The following is a 19,840-nucleotide window of genomic DNA, read 5'->3' on the forward strand; positions in this document are numbered from 1 at the left end:
CCCTCCCCGGTCCCCTGAACTGGCCAAAGCGGCCTCCTGCTTCCTCCTGCACGTTCTCCAGTACCCGGAGCGGAGCCGAGCCTAATGAAGTGGGACATTGGAACAGCGGCCAGCCATTCAGCTCTGGAGATGCACATGTCCCCAGACCCCTGCGCTGGAAGGGGAGGGAGGACGAGGTTGACCCCCCCCCGCCCCCCAAACCTTGCCCAGAGCCCGGGGCAACCACCCCAGCACCGGGGCTCGCCCCTGGGTCCCTGCCCGGCGGGAAAAGGCCCGGCCATCCCCCAACTCTCTCAGCCCCCCCTCCCAGCAGAGGGGCTCCAGCCCCCCCAGCATCTCCGTGGCCTCCTCTGGCCCCATCCAACAGCTCCATGTCTCCCCTGCACTGAGATTCCCCCAGCCAGGGTCAGACCGTGCAGGCAAAACCCCCCTCAGCCCCACAGACGCGGTGGCAACGAGGACCTGGCGATCAGGAGCCACAGGGTTAAACGCAGGGACTGGGACAAGAATCACTGGACACCGTCACCAGGAGTGGAAAACAGCTTCCCAAAGCCTTCCCCGCCGGAGATGCGCCCGTCCCTGTTGGCAAATACCAGCAGCCACCATTGAAAGGGGCAGCAGATACCTGCTCGGCGCGTCACAGCTCGAGGAAAATAACCCTTGGGCTGGAGCTTTAGCTCTGGACCAACCAACCGACCAACCCACCCGCCCTCCCCGGTCCCCTGAACTGGCCAAAGCGGCCTCCTGCTTCCTCCTGCACGTTCTCCAGTACCCGGAGCGGAGCCGAGCCTAATGAAGTGGGACATTGGAACAGCGGCCAGCCATTCAGCTCTGGAGATGCACATGTCCCCAGACCCCTGCGCTGGAAGGGGAGGGAGGACGAGGTTGACCCCCCCCCGCCCCCCAAACCTTGCCCAGAGCCCGGGGCAACCACCCCAGCACCGGGGCTGGCCCATGGGTCCCTGCCCGGAGGGAAATGGCCCGGCTGCTGGCCCGGCGCCACGTGGCTCCTCCGGCAGGAGAGGAGCTGGTGGTTGAAGGAGAAGCAGGATCCCTGGCTGCCCACAGGGAAGGCTCTGCCAGCCCAGCCGGCGGGGGGGGGGATACGCCGGGGAAGGGGGGGACACGACACGCTGCACTTGCCACCCTGGCAGAACAGGGAGCCAGGAGGCTGGCCCGCCTTCCCCCGGCTCTCCGGATGCCACGGCCGTAGCCGGAGCGCAGCACCGACGCTCCGGGTCATGCCAAGCCCATGGGGTGAGTCCCACCGGGACAACGCTGTCGGAGCCAGGGGTAGGGGGGGGACAGGGGACACTGCCAGACCCGGTGGGGTGGCACGGGGACTCCTCCAAAGAACCCGGGGCCAGGGAAACGCTCAGCCGTGTCCATCCTGGATGCGTGGGAGGGCAGATCCCTGCCCGGGGATGCTGCGGCAGCCCGGAGAGAAGGGAGGGGGACACCGGGTCCTGGACCAGGGGGAAGGATGAGGAAGAGGAGGGTGAGCCACCCCAACCCAGCAGGTCCCAGGTGGCCCCGGTGGCAGGAGCCGGTTGGGAGAGACATCAGCCAGCTTTGGAAAGGCCGAGCCGAAAGCTGAGGAGCAGCAGAGCCGGCACGCAGAGGGGGAAAGTAAATGGAAAAAAAAAAAAAAAAGGGAAGAAAAAAAAAGAAAGAAAGAAAGAAAAAGTTTCCACTCATCAGCCGAAAGTTGTTGTGGGTTTCTCGCTCTCTTTGGGTCAGGGACCTGATCGTTTAAGTGTATTCGGTGATGTCATTCCTTCCAGAAGGAAAAAGCCTTTCCTGCCCCAACTGAGCTGCTTTACAAACGCTTTAAATATCAAGTTTGGGGCAGCCAAAAGACAGAGTCATTTAGCTCCCTTTTTTTTCTTTTCTTTTTTTTTTTCTTTTCTTTTTTATTTCTTTTCTTTCTTTTTTTTTTCTTTTCTTTTTTTTCACGGTTGTGCCAGCCCCCATTAATTGGTGCCTTTCCCCTCTGCTCTCCACCAGCCTCACCTGCACCTCGAGGTCTTCCTCATCCCCCCCGGAGAGAAACCCACCCCAGGTCGGCTCTGCCGGGGACCGTCCCAAGCCCCAGCTGCTGGGCTGCTCCCAGTTGAGCCCCGTTGTCCCCAAAGTTCCCCAAGGACCCCACCGAGCACCGAAACGCAGGCAGGAGGTTGGCCCTGAAACCTCCCACCTCTTCACTGGGGAGCAGGGAGGGAGGGCACAAAGCAAAGCTGGGTCCTCTCTGTCTTGTCCAGGTGGCACCTAAAGCACGAGGAGCAGCAGCCGAGGTCCCTGCACCAGCCCAGGCCATGCCTTTCATCGGGAAATCCATGGGAATTCCAAACACCCCGGTCAGCAGGTGTCCAGCTCTGGGGCCACCAACACCAGGACATGGAGCTGTTGGATGGGGCCAGAGGAGGCCACGGAGATGCTGGGAGGGCTGGAGCCCCTCTGCTGGGAGGGGGGGCTGAGAGAGCTGGGGGGTTCAGCCTGGAGAAGAGAAGGCTCCGGGGAGACCTCAGAGCCCCTTCCAGTCCCTCAAGGGGCTCCAGGAAAGCTGGGGAGGGACTCTGGATCAGGGAGGGGAGCCATAAGACAAGGGGAAAGATTTGTTAAAGCTGAAAAAGGGGAGATTTAAGTGAGATTTTGGAAAGAACTTCCTTGGTGTGAGGGTGGTGAGAGCCTGGCCCAGGTTGCCCAGAGAAGCTGTGGCTGCCCCATCCCTGGAGGGGTTCAAGGCCAGGTTGGATGGGGCTTTGGGCAACCTGGGCTGGTTGAAGATGTCCCTGCCCAGGGCAGGGGGTGGGACTCAATGATCTTTCAAGGTGTCTTCCGACCCAAACCATTCCATGATTGGATGATTCTAAGACCACCTTTGGTGGTGGCACTTGACCAAAGACTGGTGGGGCCTGGCGGGAGAGAAGATCACTGCCAACAGCACTGCAGAGACCCCCTTCCCTTCCTCTGAGCTGGAGGCGAAACGGCTTCTGGACACCCCTGTCCTTTGCCTCGTGCTGTTGTCACCCAAGCTCAGGAGGGTCCCACCGCCCAGCAGCACCGGGCACGGACAGGGACCTGGGCCGAGGCGCCGGCCTTCGGGACCGTGCTTTGATCCGCCAGGTCCCGAGAGCGTCAACTTCATTTCCAAACGCTGTAGCTCCAGATGTTCTTGTTATTCGCATTAGTATCTGCAGCCCTTTGGCACCGCCGGCATCTCATGGCCGTGGAAGGTGGGGGCCAGGGGTGTGTAAGATAATCTGTCTGCACGGCCAGCGCGTCCCTCTCCTGCCATTTCGGTTTTAAACCCGATGCCTTTTCATCTCCTCAAACATCCCCCCGCGCTGCCTTCGACATCCTGTTATTGTGTCCTCTCGGGCTCCGCTTCGCCTCCAAACTACACAAATCTTGTCTTTTCGCATCTCTTCATCTCCAGATTCCTCCCTGCCCCCCTCCCCCCAGCCCCGGCCACCAATTCTCCCCGCCATCCATCTCTGCAGCTCCTTTTTCTTCTCCCTCCGTCTTTTCCAAATGGAATAATGGCAATGGGGCATGGCGCCGCAGCTGGAGGACCTCACCGACGGGCTGGAACGAACCTTCCACTCCTTCCCTTCTCGCATCCCCTTTCCAACCCCTTTTCCGATGCCGAGCGCGGCAGCAGACCCTTCCACCCAGAACCTTCCAAGAGCTTTAATCCCATGAGTGACCCATTCCTCGGGAGCCCAGGAAGGCACGAAGGAGCCCCTGGGTGGCTACAGCCACATCCTCCAGCAGGGAGGGAAAACACGGGTGAGGGCCATCTCCTCACCAGGATTTGAAGCTCTGTCTAAAGCTCCTTGACGATGCTCCCCTCCTCCTTCAATATTCCCTTCTCAGGGTATAAAACAGACACAGATCATCCCTCTTCCCCGACACAAACAGGCACATTTTGGAAAGGACACGGCGACACTGGGACATAGTTTCCCCTCAACAGAAAGAGGGAAGGAAAAGTCTTGAATTGAGCAGCAGAAATGCCTGCCCGCTGAGCAGCCGGCATGAGCAAGAGGAAACGGCCCCAAGTTGGGCCAGGGGAGGGTTGGGATGGAGATTGGGGAAAATTCCTCCCTGGAAAGGGCTGTGAAGCCTTGGCAGAGGCTGCCCAGGGCAGTGGTGGAGTTGCCATCCCTGGAGGGACTGAGAAGCCGGGCAGACGTGGTGCTGAGGGACACGGGTCAGTGGGGGGTTGGTCAGTGCTGGGTCCGTGGTGGGACTCCAGGAGATGGAAGGTCCCTTCTGACCCAGACAATTCCATGATTTGGGACCCTGCTCTCAGGTTGTTCCCCCGGGCAGGCTGGAGGGGAGCTCCAGGATTGGGGTGCTCCTGGTTTGGGGTGCTGGGCACAGTCTGGGAGCAGCAGGATGAGGCTGGGACCCCTTGGGGCTCTGTCCTGGTGCACCACGAGCTTTTGCAGAGCCGTGAGGGCAGGGAGCGGGGGGAAGGAGCCCCAACCCTCCCGCTCCATCACCAGAGAAACACCAAGCCCACCCGGCGGGTGGCAAAGCACCCGTATGGTCACCCTGACGGGCTCAGCTCCATCCCTGCACCGCTGCCACCCTTCCCGCCCCGAGCCCAAATCCCGGGCTCCCGGCGGCCTTTCCTTTGGCACCTTGGTGGCCACCAGCCACGCAGGGCCAGACAGGCTCGCGGGGGAGGCTGGCTACGAGGGGGAGGCAGGCGGCGAGCGGGAAGCCCGGAGCATCTGCTGGAGCCAGGCGGGTCGGGAAGCGCACGCACAGCCGCACACCCCGGGCGATGAGTTGAAGGAGCTGTCTGCCAGCAGCACATTCTGCAGGACTGGCGTTTTTTTTTTTATATATATATATATATATTATATTTTTTTTTTTTCTCTCTCTCTCTCTTGGCTAATCAGCTACTGAAAGAAGAGCTCCCTCAGCCCGTCCAGCCGCGGAGCCCCCCCGCCCGGGTCAGCTGCGCTGCGGAGGAGGGAAGTGGGCTTGGAACAGCCGCCGGCTCACCGAGGAGCACTCAACGCGCCTTCATTCATTATCCTCTGACATATGGAATAGTCATTGCGGGAGGAAACAGAACCAAACAAAAGCCCCAAACTGCTTCCTCCCAGCGAGGCCCTGACAGCCTCGGCAGCTCACGGCCATTCATCTCCGGGCGGCCGAGGGGAAGGGATGCTCGGGACGAGGGAGGGATAACGGAGGGGGGGAGAAGGAGGTGTGGGGGGGTCCTGGCTCCCCGGCAGCACCGGGGGGTCTCTCGTGCCACGGGGAAAGGGTCCTGCGTGCGACACGGTGGGCTCCCCTACCCGTCCCGGCCAGGAAACCGATTTATTTTGTTGTGTCTCTTCTCGCAGCGCGCGGCAGAGAGCGGCCCTGGGCGCCCGGCCAGGCTGAGCGCCGGCGGCTGCCAAGAGAGCGGGAGCACAGCGAGAAGAAATTCAGTCTGCGCTAAACACAGGGGCAGAGCAGGTCTGGGCTATTATTCTTTATTAAAGAGCTCCCGAGCCCACGCAGAGGCTGAGGCAGGAGGGGGGAGAGAGCTCCGGCGGGTGAGTGACAGCCAGCGCTGCCGGGGAACCGGCCCTGCCAGCGGCGGCACCGGATGTTTTCCCAAACCACCGCGGGTTTTGGGAAGGATCCCGCAGGATGGGGCAGGCTGAGCCCTGGGCTGCGGCCGCAGGTGCCTGCTTTGGGGTTTGAATTCCCTTTTCCCCGGCTTGGTTTGCAAAAATTCCAAACCCCCTTTATTGGGCTGCACCCAGGGTGCTGGGAGCTCCGTGGCACCCAGCAGTGGGGAGATGGGCAGGGGGATCCTGGAATGGTTTGGGTGGGAAGGGACCTTAAAGAACATCTCATTCCAACCCCCTGCCCTGGGCAGGGATACCTCCCACCAGACCAGGTTGCTCCAAGCCCCCTCCAACCTGACCTTGAACCCCTCCAGGGATGGGGCAGCCACAGCTTCTCTGGCCAACCTGGGCCAGGCTCTCACCACCCTCACACCAAACAAGTTCTTCCCCACAGCTCAGCTCCATCTCCCCTCTTTCAGTGTCAAACCCTTTCCCCTCCTCCTAGGGCTCCCCTCCCTGATCAAGAGTCCCCCCATCTCTCCTGGAAGGAGCCAAAGGGGACAGGGATGCTCTGCCCCCCCAGTACCCAAGTGCTGGAGCTGCTGCTGAACCCCAAGGTATGAAGAAGCACCGGGGGTTGTTGCCCATAAATCACGTTTACAGCTGCTGCCAGTAAAGCCAACAATCAAGTCAGAGATAATTAGCACGGAGAGAGAGATATTCAGGAAGCACCAGGCATAATCTCTACCCAGAGACTGCCACATCCCAGAGCCCAGGGATGGTCTGCTCCTGCAGCCCCACGCCGTGCCCCGGGTACCGACGCACGGACGCAGGCTGGGACCCCCAATCCTGATGGAAAAGGGGGGGGCTGAGGCTACTCCAGCTCCAGCTTCTGCAGCTCCCCCTGCTCAGCTCTTGAGACGCCAGCTCAGGCCACACCACGCTGCTGATCCCCAGGCTGGGGACATCCAGAAGGGTCATGGACCAGGTGGAGCAGGACCCCCCACCACGGAGGATGGTCTGTGAACCTGACCCCTCTGGACAAGGGGGGAGCAAAGGGGCAACGAAGCGACACCCAACACCAAAACCAGCCCTTCCCACCCCAGCCAGGCGGTGCGGATGCAGGTTTTCCACCCCAAATCCACAGTCCCACAGCAAAACACTGCCATTCGCTGCCTTGCTTAGAGGTAACGTACCCGTGGGAGGCTGGTGGCATGGCCAGCAGGGCTGGGGGGATGCAGGGGACACGTTGTGCACCCTCCAAAGGCCAGTTCTGCATCTAAACCCCCCAAAACACACAGCTGGTCTGTGAACCTGACCCCTCTGGACAAGGGGGGAGCAAAGGGGCAACGAAGCGACACCCAACACCAAAACCAGCCCTTCCCACCCCAGCCAGGCGGTGGGACTGGTGGGACAACCCAGAGGGACACCAAGGATGCATCTTCAGCACCCTCCTAACGAGCCCCGCACTGAAGCGCCGCGTTTCACGAAGCCTTTAATTAGGAGGAGGCTACACGTGGATGGGGGGGAGGCTGCGACGCAGGGCAGGTCTCGAGGAGACAATGAAAAACAAAATAAAATAATAAAAACAGAGATGCTATTTGCAGGAATAAAGTGTTTTCCTGGCCCTACCCGCCTCTGCTCGATGGCGGGGTGGGGGGCTGGCCCCCCCATGTCCAGGTGGTTTGGGGCCACCAGACAGAAAGGCAGAGGCGGGCGCTGGGCGAGCACAAAGCGGGCAGTGTGCGCATCCCCGGCCGCAGGAAGCAGAAGCATCAGGGATCTTAGGGAAGAGAGATAAATACAATTACAGAGGGAGGGCAGGGGGCTGGGAACGGGGGGGGAAGGAGGAACAAAGCCACTGGAAGCTGCTCTGATGTCAACAGGTTCTGAATCAGCGCTCCCCCCACCGGGGCCCTGAAGCAGGACCAGCTGGGGAGAGAGACCTTGAATTCCTGCATGAAAGGGTTGGGTTTTTTTGTTGGGTTTTTGTTGTTTTTTTTTTTCCCTGGGTTATGCTGGAGACATTACACAAGTGTATGTTTTCTATAGTCATATATTTCTCCCCCCTCTCTCTAAATCTCTATTCCAGACCCGGGGGCAGGGACTGCCGGCAGCTCCAGCGCTAGCCCAGGTGGGCCTCTAACATCTAACCTTTCCGGGCCCTCGCTGGCCCAGAAAAGCCGGCAGGGACCCCCCAATCCTCCCCCCGCCCCTGCTGGGGCCCGAACGGGAGCAGACACCATCCCTCAAAGCCCCGGGAGCCGCAAACCCAGACCCTTGGAGCTGTCGGCGATGCCAAAGAGTTCTCCTGTGTGCAGTCCTGCTCCCCCCCGGCTCAGAGAACTCCCCTCCCCAGCCCCGGGTGCCGCGCTGCCGGTATTGTCCATGTCCCCCCTTCCCTCCCCGTGCCCACGGCCGTTCCTGGAGGGAGCACTGGGAATTCCTGGTTGGGAGGGCTGGCACCGGCCGGCTCTCCACCTGCCTGCTCAGGCAGGATTTGCTCTGCTCTGCTCCTCCTCAGGGGTTCTGGAGGAGACAGCACCGAGATGTCCCACCTCACCCGCGCCCAGGAGGCTGCTCCGAGCCTTGGTCCAAGCCGAGCGTGAGGCTGCCCAGTACCCGCTCAGGTGAACCCAAATCCCAGCTCCAAACGCCCCCGCAGCCCTTGGCAAGCCCTCCCTCCCGACCCCAGGGCTCTACTGAGGCAGCACTCTGCTCTGCTCCAGAACCTCAGGGGTTCTGGAGGAGACAGCACCCAGGAGGCTGCCCGCGCCCAGGAGGCTGCTCCGAGCCTTGGTCCAAGCCGAGCGTGAGGCTGCCCAGTACCCGCTCAGGTGAACCCAAATCCCAGCTCCAAACGCCCCCGCAGCCCTTGGCAAGCCCTCCCTCCCGACCCCAGGGCTCTACTGAGGCAGCTGATGGAGGCCAATCGCATTAATTGATTTAGCAGACGATTAAGAAAGGCAATGAGGTTTGGCTGGAACAACCAAACCCTGGGGGCATTCACCGCTATCTTCCGCACAAGCGGTTTCCAACCTTTTCCGACGGGCGGAACCCAGAGAGGTCCCCTCCAATAGCAGGGCACAAGAGCCAGGGTGACCTCACAAGCCACCGGTGGGGCTTGGTCCCCTTTTTATGGGCTGAAGAAACCCTCTCTTGACCCCGGGCTCAAAGTCCCAGCTCCAGCTGGGCAAAACCAGCACTTGTTGTGCAATTTCTATCAAGGGTGGGAGGCTCTTCCCATACTGGGAAGCTCTGCCCATCCCCAGGTGGACGTGACGTTCCTTTTGGCTGCCCCACACACTCCAAGCGACGCAACCAAGTGATGGACCATCACCAAGAGTCTCCTCAACAGCCCCAACCGGGAGCCTCTGTCCTGCCAGGCATTAGCAGCAAAGAGCCATTTCGGGCAATTAACTCCCATTCAGGGACAACGTTGTTTGACCATCTCCCCTCCCTTCGAGTTCGCAGAGAAGCCAGCGTGGAGAAGGGAAATCCATCACCCCCATCTCATACCCACGGATAAAGAAAAGACGCGACGGGTCCTACCTCTTCATCCGAGCTGTCTTCTTCGTATTCATTCTGAGCGAGCAGATCCTCGTTTTCCTTCAATGAAGAATCATCTGCCAAGATTTTGCTCTTCCTGGAAGCACCTTTGGCCTGAAGGACAGAAAAAAAATAGTTTAGTAAGATCCCATCACGTGAATCTTTGCATTTTTGTGTTCACTGCACCAGAGACTTTGGCCGGGCAAAGAAATCTGAAGGTGCCACCAACATCTACTCTGCTGCCAGGTATGAGGTCACCGCGAAGCCCATCTCACTCTGAGACCCCCTGGGACACCTCATTGCAGAGGGGAGGAAGGAAGGAAAGGGCTCATTAAGCAGCGTGCGCTTCCCTTCACCTGCGACTGCAAAGAGGGAACAGGGAACTGCTGGAGAGGAGACAGCAGAGGATGATGAAGATGCTGAAGGGCCTGGAGCATCTCTGTGCTGAGGAAAGGCTGAGGGACTTGGGGCTGTTGAGTCTGGAGAAGAGAAGGCTGAGGGGGGGTCTGCTCAAGGCCTCTAAAGACTGGAAGGGGGGGTGTCAGGAGGATGGGGCCAGGCTTTTTGCAGTGGTGCCCAGGGCCAGGAGGAGAGGGACCGGGCCCCAACTGGGACAGGGGAAGTTCCACCTCAAGCTGAGGAGGAGCTTGTTTGGGGTGAGGGTGGCAGAGCCCTGGCAGAGGCTGCCCAGAGAGGGGCTGGAGTCTCCTTCTCTGGAGACATTCCCACCCCCTGGACCTGTTCCTGTGGATGACCTCCCTCCACCTACTGGTCACACTCTTCCTGATGCCCCCCAGGATGCCATTGACCTTGGCCACCAGGGTCCATTGCTGGCTCCTGGACATCCTGGTGTCCACCAGGACTCCCAGGTCTTTTTCCTCAGAGCTGCTCCCCAGCAGGTCACCCCCAACCTGTCCTGGTGCAGGGGGTCATTCCTCCCCAGGAGGAGGACCCTACACTTGCTTGGACAACCCAGGGCAGGAATTCCTCCCCTCCTCAGCCCCGGGTCACCAGACACACCGAACACCAGGCTTCGCCCACTCGCTGACCTGCTGTGTGGGTGCCGAATAACCTACAGATCCTTCCCTGGAAAAGAGATTCTCTCCACCCCCCCCTCGGCTCCGTCACCGCTCGGAGCGGGGGTAGGGGGAGAAGGGGGACCCTGGCTAGATCGGGTTTACGGGAGGATTCAGTGAAATAATCGGAAAAACAGCCCCAGAAAACGTCCCTCGCGGGGGCAGTAAAATCCGCACGGTGTGTGATCACCTTCTGCCGCGCGTAGACACCGGCGCAGCTCCCCGGGGCCGCGGGGAGAGGGGTGGGAGAGAGCCTGGAAAATACTGGACCGGCAAGAGGATGAGATTACTGCAAAAACAAAAGGCTTTATTAAAAAATTTTTTAAAAAAGGGAGATTGGAGATAAGTTTTTTTCCAGGCTTTTGGCGCTACAATGGCTTTGGATTTGAGTTTCCATCTTTCCCCTCGTTTCCCTCCTCTCTCCCCCGCCACGGTGAATGCGGAGGAGCCGGCACGGGGGAGCTGGGGTCCTGGTGCCACAAGAAGCTGCCGGTGTCCTCGAGGGTGAAGGACATGCCAGGAGGTGGCCCCCAGTCACCCCAGCTCTCCTGCCCTTACCCCAGTGATGCTCAGCCTCCCGGCCCCATGCCATCAGGGCAAAAAACAGGGCTCCCCAGGTTCTGGATTTACTCTGAGAGTGGCACAAGCCAGGGTCTTGCCCAGGATTCCTGCAGGAGATTCACCCTGGCAAAGCAAACCCAACTCTGGCATCCGGGGATCGGCAGGTTCAAACCCTTCCAGAAAGCCTCGCCAGGAAAATAGGGAAGACCTCAGCTGGGCCATCAATCACCGACCCAGCACCCTGTAATACCCGACCAAAGCCCGCCTGGGAAAGAGCAAACAGCAAAGACTAAAACCATTTTACCAGAAAAAAAAAAGTCTGTCTGCACCAGCCAGGGCTGGAAGGTTCAGGATAAGCAGAAGGTCCCGGGAGCAGACCCCGTCACAGGGGACCCTGGTCATCGTTCTCCCCTTGGGTTACCCCAAAAATCTCTCTGCACCTTCCAGCTGTGTTTACCTTGATTCAGGGAAAGGTTTTTTCCCCACAGCTGGGTCCCAGCAGGTTCCCCGAGCTGTTTTGGGAGGCAGGAATGGAGCTGGAGCTCCGCTCGCCTTCCAAAGGCTGGTTCCAGCAGAGGGCGGGCGAGCGATGCTGCACACACCGCAAAACCCTGCAAAACCCCTCAAAACCGCCCTGCCCGCACCCCCCTGAGCACAGCCACGGCCAGGGCTGGGGGGCGAGGACCGCCTGGTCCCCCCCACAGGGCACCCACGGCTGGTGGGGATGCAGGAGCCAGCACCCCCAGGTTCAGAGGGGGGTCGGGCAGGGCTGAGCTCCCCAACAGCCGGCGCCGAACCCCATTTCTGGCAGTTTTGGGGCAGCTGGTGGGTTTCGACAGCACAGACAGAACTCGGAAGAGGTTTTGCTGTAAGGAGGGGGATAGGGAAGAAAGATGAGAGCTGTGACCTCCTCCCCTCCCAAACCCACCCCCTGCTCCCCACGTGTGGGGCAGCTGGGGCTCCTCGACCCCAAACTCCAACCAGGCGAAGTCAACAGAAGAGTTCGGAGGAACCAGACAAAAAAGGATTAATCTAAACCAAAACACAAGCCGGGTGGGCAGAAAGGAGAGGGAGAATGACTGTCCCGTCCCCCGGGCACTCCGTTTTACCATCAGAAAGGGATGTGTGGGGTGGGAAATTCAGACAGGAGCCCCAGGAGCCGCTTCCCAGCGGGGGCAGAGCCAGCTCCCCCCGGCACGGCACGGCACGGCACGTACCCGGCTGCAAAGAGAGTCTCGTGCCAGCAGAGATGCTGAGGAGAAGCAATAACTTCGGTTATAAATTAGGGGAAAGGAAATACGCTTTCAGGAAGACAAAGTCCCACAGGCGTGAAAGAGAAGCAGAGCTGAAGGAGGCCGGTCTGTCCCAAAGCTTTTCCACATCCTCCAGTCAGATAAATGGGTGTAATACAAGATATCAGCTCTGCCCACACCAGCCCTGCGTGTTTCCTCAAGCCATAGGGCAGCCAGACGAGCCAGCCTCGGGAAGGCTGGTCAGCAGCCACCTGGACTAGCTGAACCGGGAAGGGATGAGTCCCCCGCACCCCATCTGCTGGTCCATAAAATAACCATCAGAGCACGTTAATGGCTCAGTTAGATCCTCCTCTTCCTCCTCAACCCAAGATTAAAACATCAGTAGCTCCTCTCCTTTGGCTCCCCTTCCCCTGAGCGAGACCTGCTCCCCTCCTACCCTGAAGTTCTCAGCGTGTTCCCACGCAGTTTCCTCCTTGGTTGTGGAGAAGAGATCAGAAATTCCCGGCTTGTAGTTTTCCACCAGGATGGGAGAAAGGTCCCCACCGTCCCAGCGAGCCCCAGCACCCCCTCAGCAGGGCTGGGGAGGAAGGAAAGCTGCAGGGAGGGGATGCACCCGCTGGGTACGAGGAGCTGAAGAGATGAGGAGGAGGAGGAGGATGAGCAGAAGATGACCATTGCTGGAGCCAACAGGTAACAGACCCTCAACGTGGAAGTTTGGGAGCTGTGACAACAGCACACACGTAGGTGGGACAACGCAAGTGTCCCTCCTGGTCAGGAGAGGGGCTGTGAGGTTTGTCCTCGGCTTTACCAGACGTCGGGACGGGCAGAGGAGCAGAGTCTGGTTCGTGGGGGCCAAGGCTGGACCTTGCCAGGGTTGTGGGGTCGGGGTGGGGAAAAGTGAGCAACCAGCGCGCACACCTCGTAGCTCTTCCTCGGGTAAAGCAGAACGGTTCCTGGGCCTCATATCTCCAGTTGTTCTGCTTCACCCCGTGGGGCAAAACAACAAAATCCTCAATGTTACACGGGGAAAAAGGACAGTTACAGGCACAGCAGTGACCCAGCTACAAACAGGAGCATCACCTTCATAGAATGACAAAATTCACAGCCCCGTGAGCGGCAGTGACCCAGGGTGGGCTGTTCTCCAGGACCTGGCCCTTCTCCCCCTCCCCTCAATGCACCTCAAGATCCACCACCAGCAGCTCCAGCTGCCCCAGCGCCTCCAGGCCAGCTGCTGCTGGGACAAACGACGTGCTAGGCTTGTGAAGAAAGCTACGGTGAAGCCACACAACTCCTGATGAGCAGGGTCTCAGGTCCTGAGAGACCCGTAAGACCAGCTAAGCCTCGTGGCAATTTAAGGAGCTTAAAACACCCTTTTACCTCATTATGAGCAGTTGCGTCTCAGTTTCCCATTCCCAGGCAACCTCTGGCAAGCTATGAGACAGCAGCATCTCACAGAATCCCAGAATTATGTGGGGCTGGAAGGCACCTCCAGAGATCATCCCCTCCAACCCCCCACCCAGAGCAGGGGCACCCAGAGCAGGTCCCACAGGAACGGGTCCAGGGGGGTGGGAATGTCTCCAGAGAAGGAGACTCCAGCCCCTCTCTGGGCAGCCTCTGCCAGGGCTCTGCCACCCTCACCCCAAACAAGCTCCTCCTCAGCTTGAGGTGGAACTTCCCCTGTCCCAGTTGGGGCCCGGTCCCTCTCCTCCTGGCCCTGGGCACCACTGGAAAAAGCCTGGCCCCATCCTCCTGACACCCCCCCTTCCAGTCTTTAGAGGCCTTGAGCAGACCCCCCCTCAGCCTTCTCTTCTCCACACTCAACAGCCCCAAGTCCCTCAGCCTTTCCTCAGCACAGAGATGCTCCAGGCCCAAAAGCATCTTTGGAGCCCTTTGCTGGACCCTCTCCAGCAGTTCCCTGTCCTTCTGCAACTGGGGAGCCCACAACTGGTCCCAGAGCTCCAGCTGGGGCCTCCCCAGGGCAGAGCAGAGGGAGAGGGTGACCTCCCTGGAGGTTCTCCACGCTCTTCCTGATGCCCCCCAAGATGCGGACTACGCAGCCACGTCTGGGCATGGAGCTGCTTGAGCTGGATCCTTTCCTGGGGGACAAACCCAGGGATGTTGGGCCAACGCTGATGAGAGGTCCCCATGGCAGGGGGAGACAAAGCCATCTTTCCACATCCTGGTGCCTTTGGGGGAGTGGATGTTGTCTCGTCTCCTCCAAGTCAAGCCTTCTTCCTCTAAACGCTCTAAAACCAGAAGACAGAACCTTGGAGGCCACCTCACGTTTTGTGCTTTGAAGAAGGCAACTGCTCTTAGCTTTCTCCTGTCACCAGGCTCTACAGGTCACCTCTGGTACCGACATGTTGAAGATCCAGCTGTCGCTGTACGAGGTATCGCTGCGAGGGCTGAAGTCCTGAGGATGAGGAGGGGTAACTCGTGCAAAGAGTCAGCGCAAGAAACAAGCTGCAAATTCTTCACCCTGTGGGCCAACATCAACTTGTTCCACGTGACGGGGCTGATGGAACCGCTAACGGCACAGGACAATGAAGCACAAGGTGTGCAAAAGCTGGCCTGTCCCCCACACCAGTGACAGCCACACCAGGCTGGGGACACCCAGATCTGCTGCTCTCCTGGTGCAGTGACTTAGCAAAGCACCACGGGCATGTTGGGCACCAAGCAGCACTTCCACTGATGCCACGAGCTGCCGTGAGCTCCAACAGCGGGTTCCTTCCTTCCACCATGGCTGGAAACATCTCATATAATCACCAAATGCTTTGGGTGGGAAGAGACCTTCAAAGTTCATTGAGTCCAACCCCCTGCCCTGGGCAGGGACACCTCCCACCAGCCCAGGTTGCTCCAAGCCCCCTCCAACCTGCCCTTGAACCCCTCCAGGGATGGGGCAGCCACAGCTTCTCTGGGCAACCTGGGCCAGGCTCTCACCACCCTCAGGGGTAAGAATTTCATCCCCACATCTCGCCTCAATCTCCCCTTTTCCAGCTTTAACAAATCTTCCCCCTCGTCCTATGGCTCCCCTCCCTGATCCAGAGTCCCTCCCCATTTCTCCTGGAGCCCCTTGAGGGACTGGAAGGGGCTCCAAGGTCTCCCTGGAGCCTTCTCTTCTCCAGGCTGAACCCCCCCAACTCTCTCAGCCCCCCCTCCCAGCAGAGGGGCTCCAGCCCTCCCAGCATCTCCGTGGCCTCCTCTGGCCCCATCCAACAGCTCCATGTCCTTCTGCTGCTGGTGGCCCCCGAGCTGGGGGCAGCACTGGGGGGCTGTCTCCCCAGAGTGGAGCAGAGGGGCAGAATGTCCCAGGGGTCAAGAGGCAAGAAGGCTCTGAAGAAATTGGGTCACCACAGAAGAATGAGTCAGCTGCTCTTCTGTTTCAGACTGGTGTGGCCAACAGGAGTAGAAATCAAACTGGAGGGGAGGAGAAAAAGCCATATGGGGCTAGAGAGAATTGAACTAAGGGGCTCCTCTGTGGGTCCCCACAGGCTCCTGATAAGAAAATCTCAGCACGAAATGGCAGGGTCCTGCTGCTGTGGCCACACAGTGGGGGAGCTGAAGGCAGTGAAGAGTCACCAAGAAGAAGGACAATGAGCCCAGGTTCACTGTCAGGTGCTGGTGGGGACACAGAGAGGAGCTGGAGATGGTTCTGCAGCCCAGAGCCCTGTTGGGTGGACAGGAGCAAGGAGAGGTCTCCGGGTGCCACCCCTGCAGGAAGGGAAGGGTTAAGGGGCTCTGGCTGCACCCGATGCCACAGCAGGGATTTAGGGACCCCCCGACAGACTGAAGGGGCTTCCTGGATTACAAAAGCAGCAAATAAACATTTCAGCCCAGACTTCAACTGCAGGCCACCGGGCTTCTCCCCGGGGGGGAGGACTCCGAGAGCCGAGCCGGCTCAGCTCAGCACCGGGGCTTGCCAAGGAAGCAAGCACAGCTCGTCAGAACGCTGGAAGTCATTAAGAGGAAATCTAATCCGACAAGGACAGCCTAATATTTACACAGCCCCGCCAGCCGGGGAGGCAGGGAGAGCGGGGCTCTGCAATCTGCTGACAGGCAGGTGGTGGGAGCGGTGGCCTCTCCGGCTGCGGGATCCCGGGGGGAGCCAGGACAGCCCAGCTCGGAGGGGATTAGCACTTCTCCACGGGTGCTGGCTCACAGCTCAGTGCCTCCCTCCCTCCTGTCCTCCAGAGAGGCCGTCCTTACTCCTCCGTGGGTTTTAAAGCCCCAAAAGCAAGACTTCTTACATTCTGGCTTCCTAAAAAGCATCTTTTTGGAGACAGCTGCAGATAGCCAGCAGGATTGGGAAGAAGGGGCACAGCTCTGGAGAGGCAGCTGGTCACCCCACCACCATCCACGCTTCAGTTCTGCCCAGAGACCAACACGTCCTTAAACTGGTTTGGGTTTCATCATCTCGGGAGCTGTTGGTCTTCCCATCGCTCCTCTCAGCCGGTGGAACGCACCAGTCACAAAATGGGATAAAAAATACAAGTCTCCAGCGAGAGTATTTCAAATACGGAAACATTCAGAGAGCAGCACCAGCCCTGTTCTCTCTAAAGGGTTTCTCCCTCACCAGAGCCACTGGATTCCACGGATGGAGCAGGAAAGATAAAGCCCAAGAGTGGCCAAAGAGCATCAGTTTGGCTTCGGCACCCTCCAAACCACTGGCTTTCACCAAGAAAACACCGCAGGTTTTCCAGCAGGAGTGAGAGACCAGGACTAAAGGAGTCAGTTGGCAGAGCAGTGTCCAGACCCCTTGCTGTGAGGTGTGACATGAGCAGTGTCCTCCTTGTCCGGGGGTCAGAGCTCCTGGCTCTTCCCGGAGCCCCAGAGGGACCCTCCTCTGGCAGGACCGTGATGCTGAGGCTATGGAAAAAGCTCTGGCAACCCGAGCGTGCGAGGCTCCTCGCTGTCTGGTCTCCCAGCAGGAGACCTCAGAGCACTCACAGCACATCTGTGAGCTTCCCTTCTCTTCCCTTCTCCGTCCACATGCCGTCCTTCTCCACCACCTCCCTCTGGCAGAGCCGGAGGCCGTGCTGTGGGTTCCACGTCCCCCTGAGGCACACAGCTCTCCTGTGCGTAGTCCAGAAGCCTCCGGAAGCAGCAACAGCTTGGGAATCCTCCCCAGCCTCAATCAGCTCAAACAGTCAGAACATTCCAAAGGGAAGAGACCCAGGACACGCACAAACCCCTGCGAGAGTGCTCCAGAGCCTGTCTGGAGGGACAGACCATTCCCAGAGAACACCGTCATCTTTAACATCGAGGCTGAAGATCAGACGGGGAGGAGGAGGAGGCTTCTCCGTGAAGCACAAGTGATGCTGGAGCAAACTGGGATCAGCTGGGCAGGGCTAAAGGCGGGTTCAAAGCACATTTCCAGGAGACAGAAGGGCTTTCGGTTTTGAGACAGGGGGACAGCAAAACAGCCACCCGGGTTAGAAGGAGCACACTTGGCACAGCACACAAGAGGGCTCTAAAAACCCAGGCTGGGTCTCTAGGAGGGACCAAGCCGATCCCTTTGCTGAGGAAAGGTGGTCTCTACCCTCCCACCCTCCTCTCGCTGCTCCCTGGGTGCCAGTTCGGCTCCTGCCACGCTCCTGGGGAGCCCATTCAACCCACTCCCCTTGTGGAAGGGCAGAGGGGAGACAGCTCTTGGTCACACTGTATAATTTGCTACATATTTTAAGCTTAGGGCTAAATTATCCGAGGAGGAGCTGAACAAAAGGAGAAGAGACTGGTCTCTGAGACACCTGCACACGGGCAGAGCACAAACCCTCAGTCAGCAACAACCCCAGAAGCACCGAGGTCACCCCACCCACCTGCTGAACAAAAAAGACATCTAAGAAATCACTATGAATATTTGGTGTTAAAATCCCGCCCCCTGCAAAGGAGCAGGGATGAGTCCCCGTCTGAACCCCCCCCCTGGCAGAGGCACAATTCAAACCATTCTCTCTCCCCAGGGCTAAACCCCCACGAGGGCTCCCCGGAGCATTTTGGGGCACAGCCCTGGGGAGCAGCATCCCCTGTTCCCTCCAAGGAACGTAGCTTGGAAACGATCCTAACGAGCAGCCAAAGCCACGGGTTAACTTCAAGGGCGCTCAAGAGTCTCTGTTTCTTTTTGGAGGGCATTTTTCTTCTCTTTTTCCCATTCCTGCGACTAAGAACTGGACAGAATGAGAACTCCAAGAACCGGGCAGGGTTTGCCCATGGCTTCGGCTGAACCACTCCTACAGAGCACAGGAAACTGGGCAAAATTTAGAAAATAAAAGAAAAAAGGTGGGTGCTCGTGGCAGAAGGGGGGAGGCAGCGTGTGCACAGGCAGCGCCGAGACCACAGACAGAAGAGCAGAAGAGCCAGAACCAGCAAATATCACAAACACCAGGTCAGGGGAGAGCAAGGTCTCATGGGCAGATCCTCCTACTGCCCCATGGCAGAGGGGCACTGCCCCACGGCAGCTCTCAGTGGGTCTCAGTTTCCTACCCCTCACACTACCAGCAGCTCCCACACCTCACAAGCCCTCAGAGGCAGCCACAGACGCCCACAGTCAATCCTCCCATCTCAAAAACCTACCAAAGCCCAACCCCCCAGCAGGTTGGGCCATCACAATCCATCCAAGTAAAATTGAACTTGCCTTTTAGTAACGTTTTCATAACTAACTCCTACTAAATGAAGTGGCTTTGCCTCCCAGAGAGCTGATGAACAGAAAACAAAGGTTTTAAGAGTCTGCAATTAAGAGACCAGAATTTGAGAAATGAGATATCTCATTCAAAATGAGATGGATCTCTCCAAGACAAACAAACAGCCCTCCAACGCCAGCGAGTGAGTTACTCTCTAAGGAGAAGCTCCTTCTCTCCATTCTTGCCCCAAAGCCAAAAGTTTACTTATAAACACAACAGTATCTGTCCTGTTGGACAGCAGGATGCCCAAAAGCCAGCAAAGTGCCCTGGTGGCCAAGGAGAACAAGGGCATCCTGGGGGGCATCAGGAAGAGTGTGACCAGCAGGTGGAGGGAGGTCATCCTGCCCCTCTGCTCTGCCCGACCAAGCCCCCTCCAACCTGGCCTTGAACCCCTCCAGGGATGGGGCAGCCACAGCTTCTCTGGCCAACCTGGGCCAGGCTCTCACCACCCTCACACCAAACAAGTTCTTCCCCAGATCTCATCTCAATCTCCCCTCTTTCAGTGTCAAACCCTTCCCCCTCCTCCTGTGGCTCCCCTCCCTGATCCAGAGTCCCTCCCCATCTCTCCTGGAGCCCCCTGAGGGACTGGAAGGGGCTCCAAGGTCTCCCCAGAGCCTTCTCTTCTCCAGGCTGTGCTGCCCCACAGCTCTAAGCAAGGTCCCTCCTCCCAGATGTCTCCCCACGGTTCCCACATACGGCTCAGATTTTGTTTTTTTTCCCCCACAATTTACAAACAGGGGACATCAACACCAGGCACGGGCCCTTCCTCCCCCCCCTTCCTCCTCCTCCTCCTCCTCCTCACACCACGGGTGGGCAGAGCAGGGGTGCAGACCTCCCGTGCCAGCACCGGGGTGAAGGGGCGGGGGGGATGAGCCTCGCCCCCAAAAGCAGCTTTTCCCAGCCTTCAGAGGCCACCCACCCCCCGGTTTGGGGCCCTTACGTGTGTCCGGGGGGGCGAGGTGCCGCCGAGGCCTTCCTCCTCCTCTTCCTCCTCCTCCTCCCCGGTGGAGGTGCTGTCGCTGCCCGAGTCCTCCAGCCCCGAGTAGACGCTCTCCTCGCTGTCCGTCAGGTCCTCGCTGTCCGCGGCAGGACTCAGCTGGAAGCGAACGGGCGGGGGGAGGGTGTCAGGCCTCCGGTAACGGGGGAGG

At 59.1% G+C, this 19,840-nt stretch overlaps 1 protein-coding gene across 1 annotated transcript in view; it reads right to left on the bottom strand.

Moving 5' to 3' along the window:
• The window catches only part of BOP1 (block of proliferation 1), a gene marked incomplete at its 5' end in the record, with an annotated part of 64,602 nt that extends 44,769 nt beyond the window's left edge, over positions 1-19,833 (bottom strand). Inside the window, 2 exons of the mRNA XM_014956141.1 lie at positions 9,132-9,242; positions 19,633-19,833. Coding sequence (XP_014811627.1) covers positions 9,132-9,242; positions 19,633-19,833 — 312 coding nt within the window. The remainder of the gene's footprint in view (positions 1-9,131; positions 9,243-19,632) is intronic.
• Between the last annotated feature and the right edge of the window lie 7 nt (positions 19,834-19,840).

Source organism: Calidris pugnax, unplaced genomic scaffold (assembly GCF_001431845.1).
Source record: "Calidris pugnax isolate Ruff unplaced genomic scaffold, ASM143184v1 scaffold307, whole genome shotgun sequence".
Lineage (NCBI taxonomy): Eukaryota > Metazoa > Chordata > Aves > Charadriiformes > Scolopacidae > Calidris > Calidris pugnax.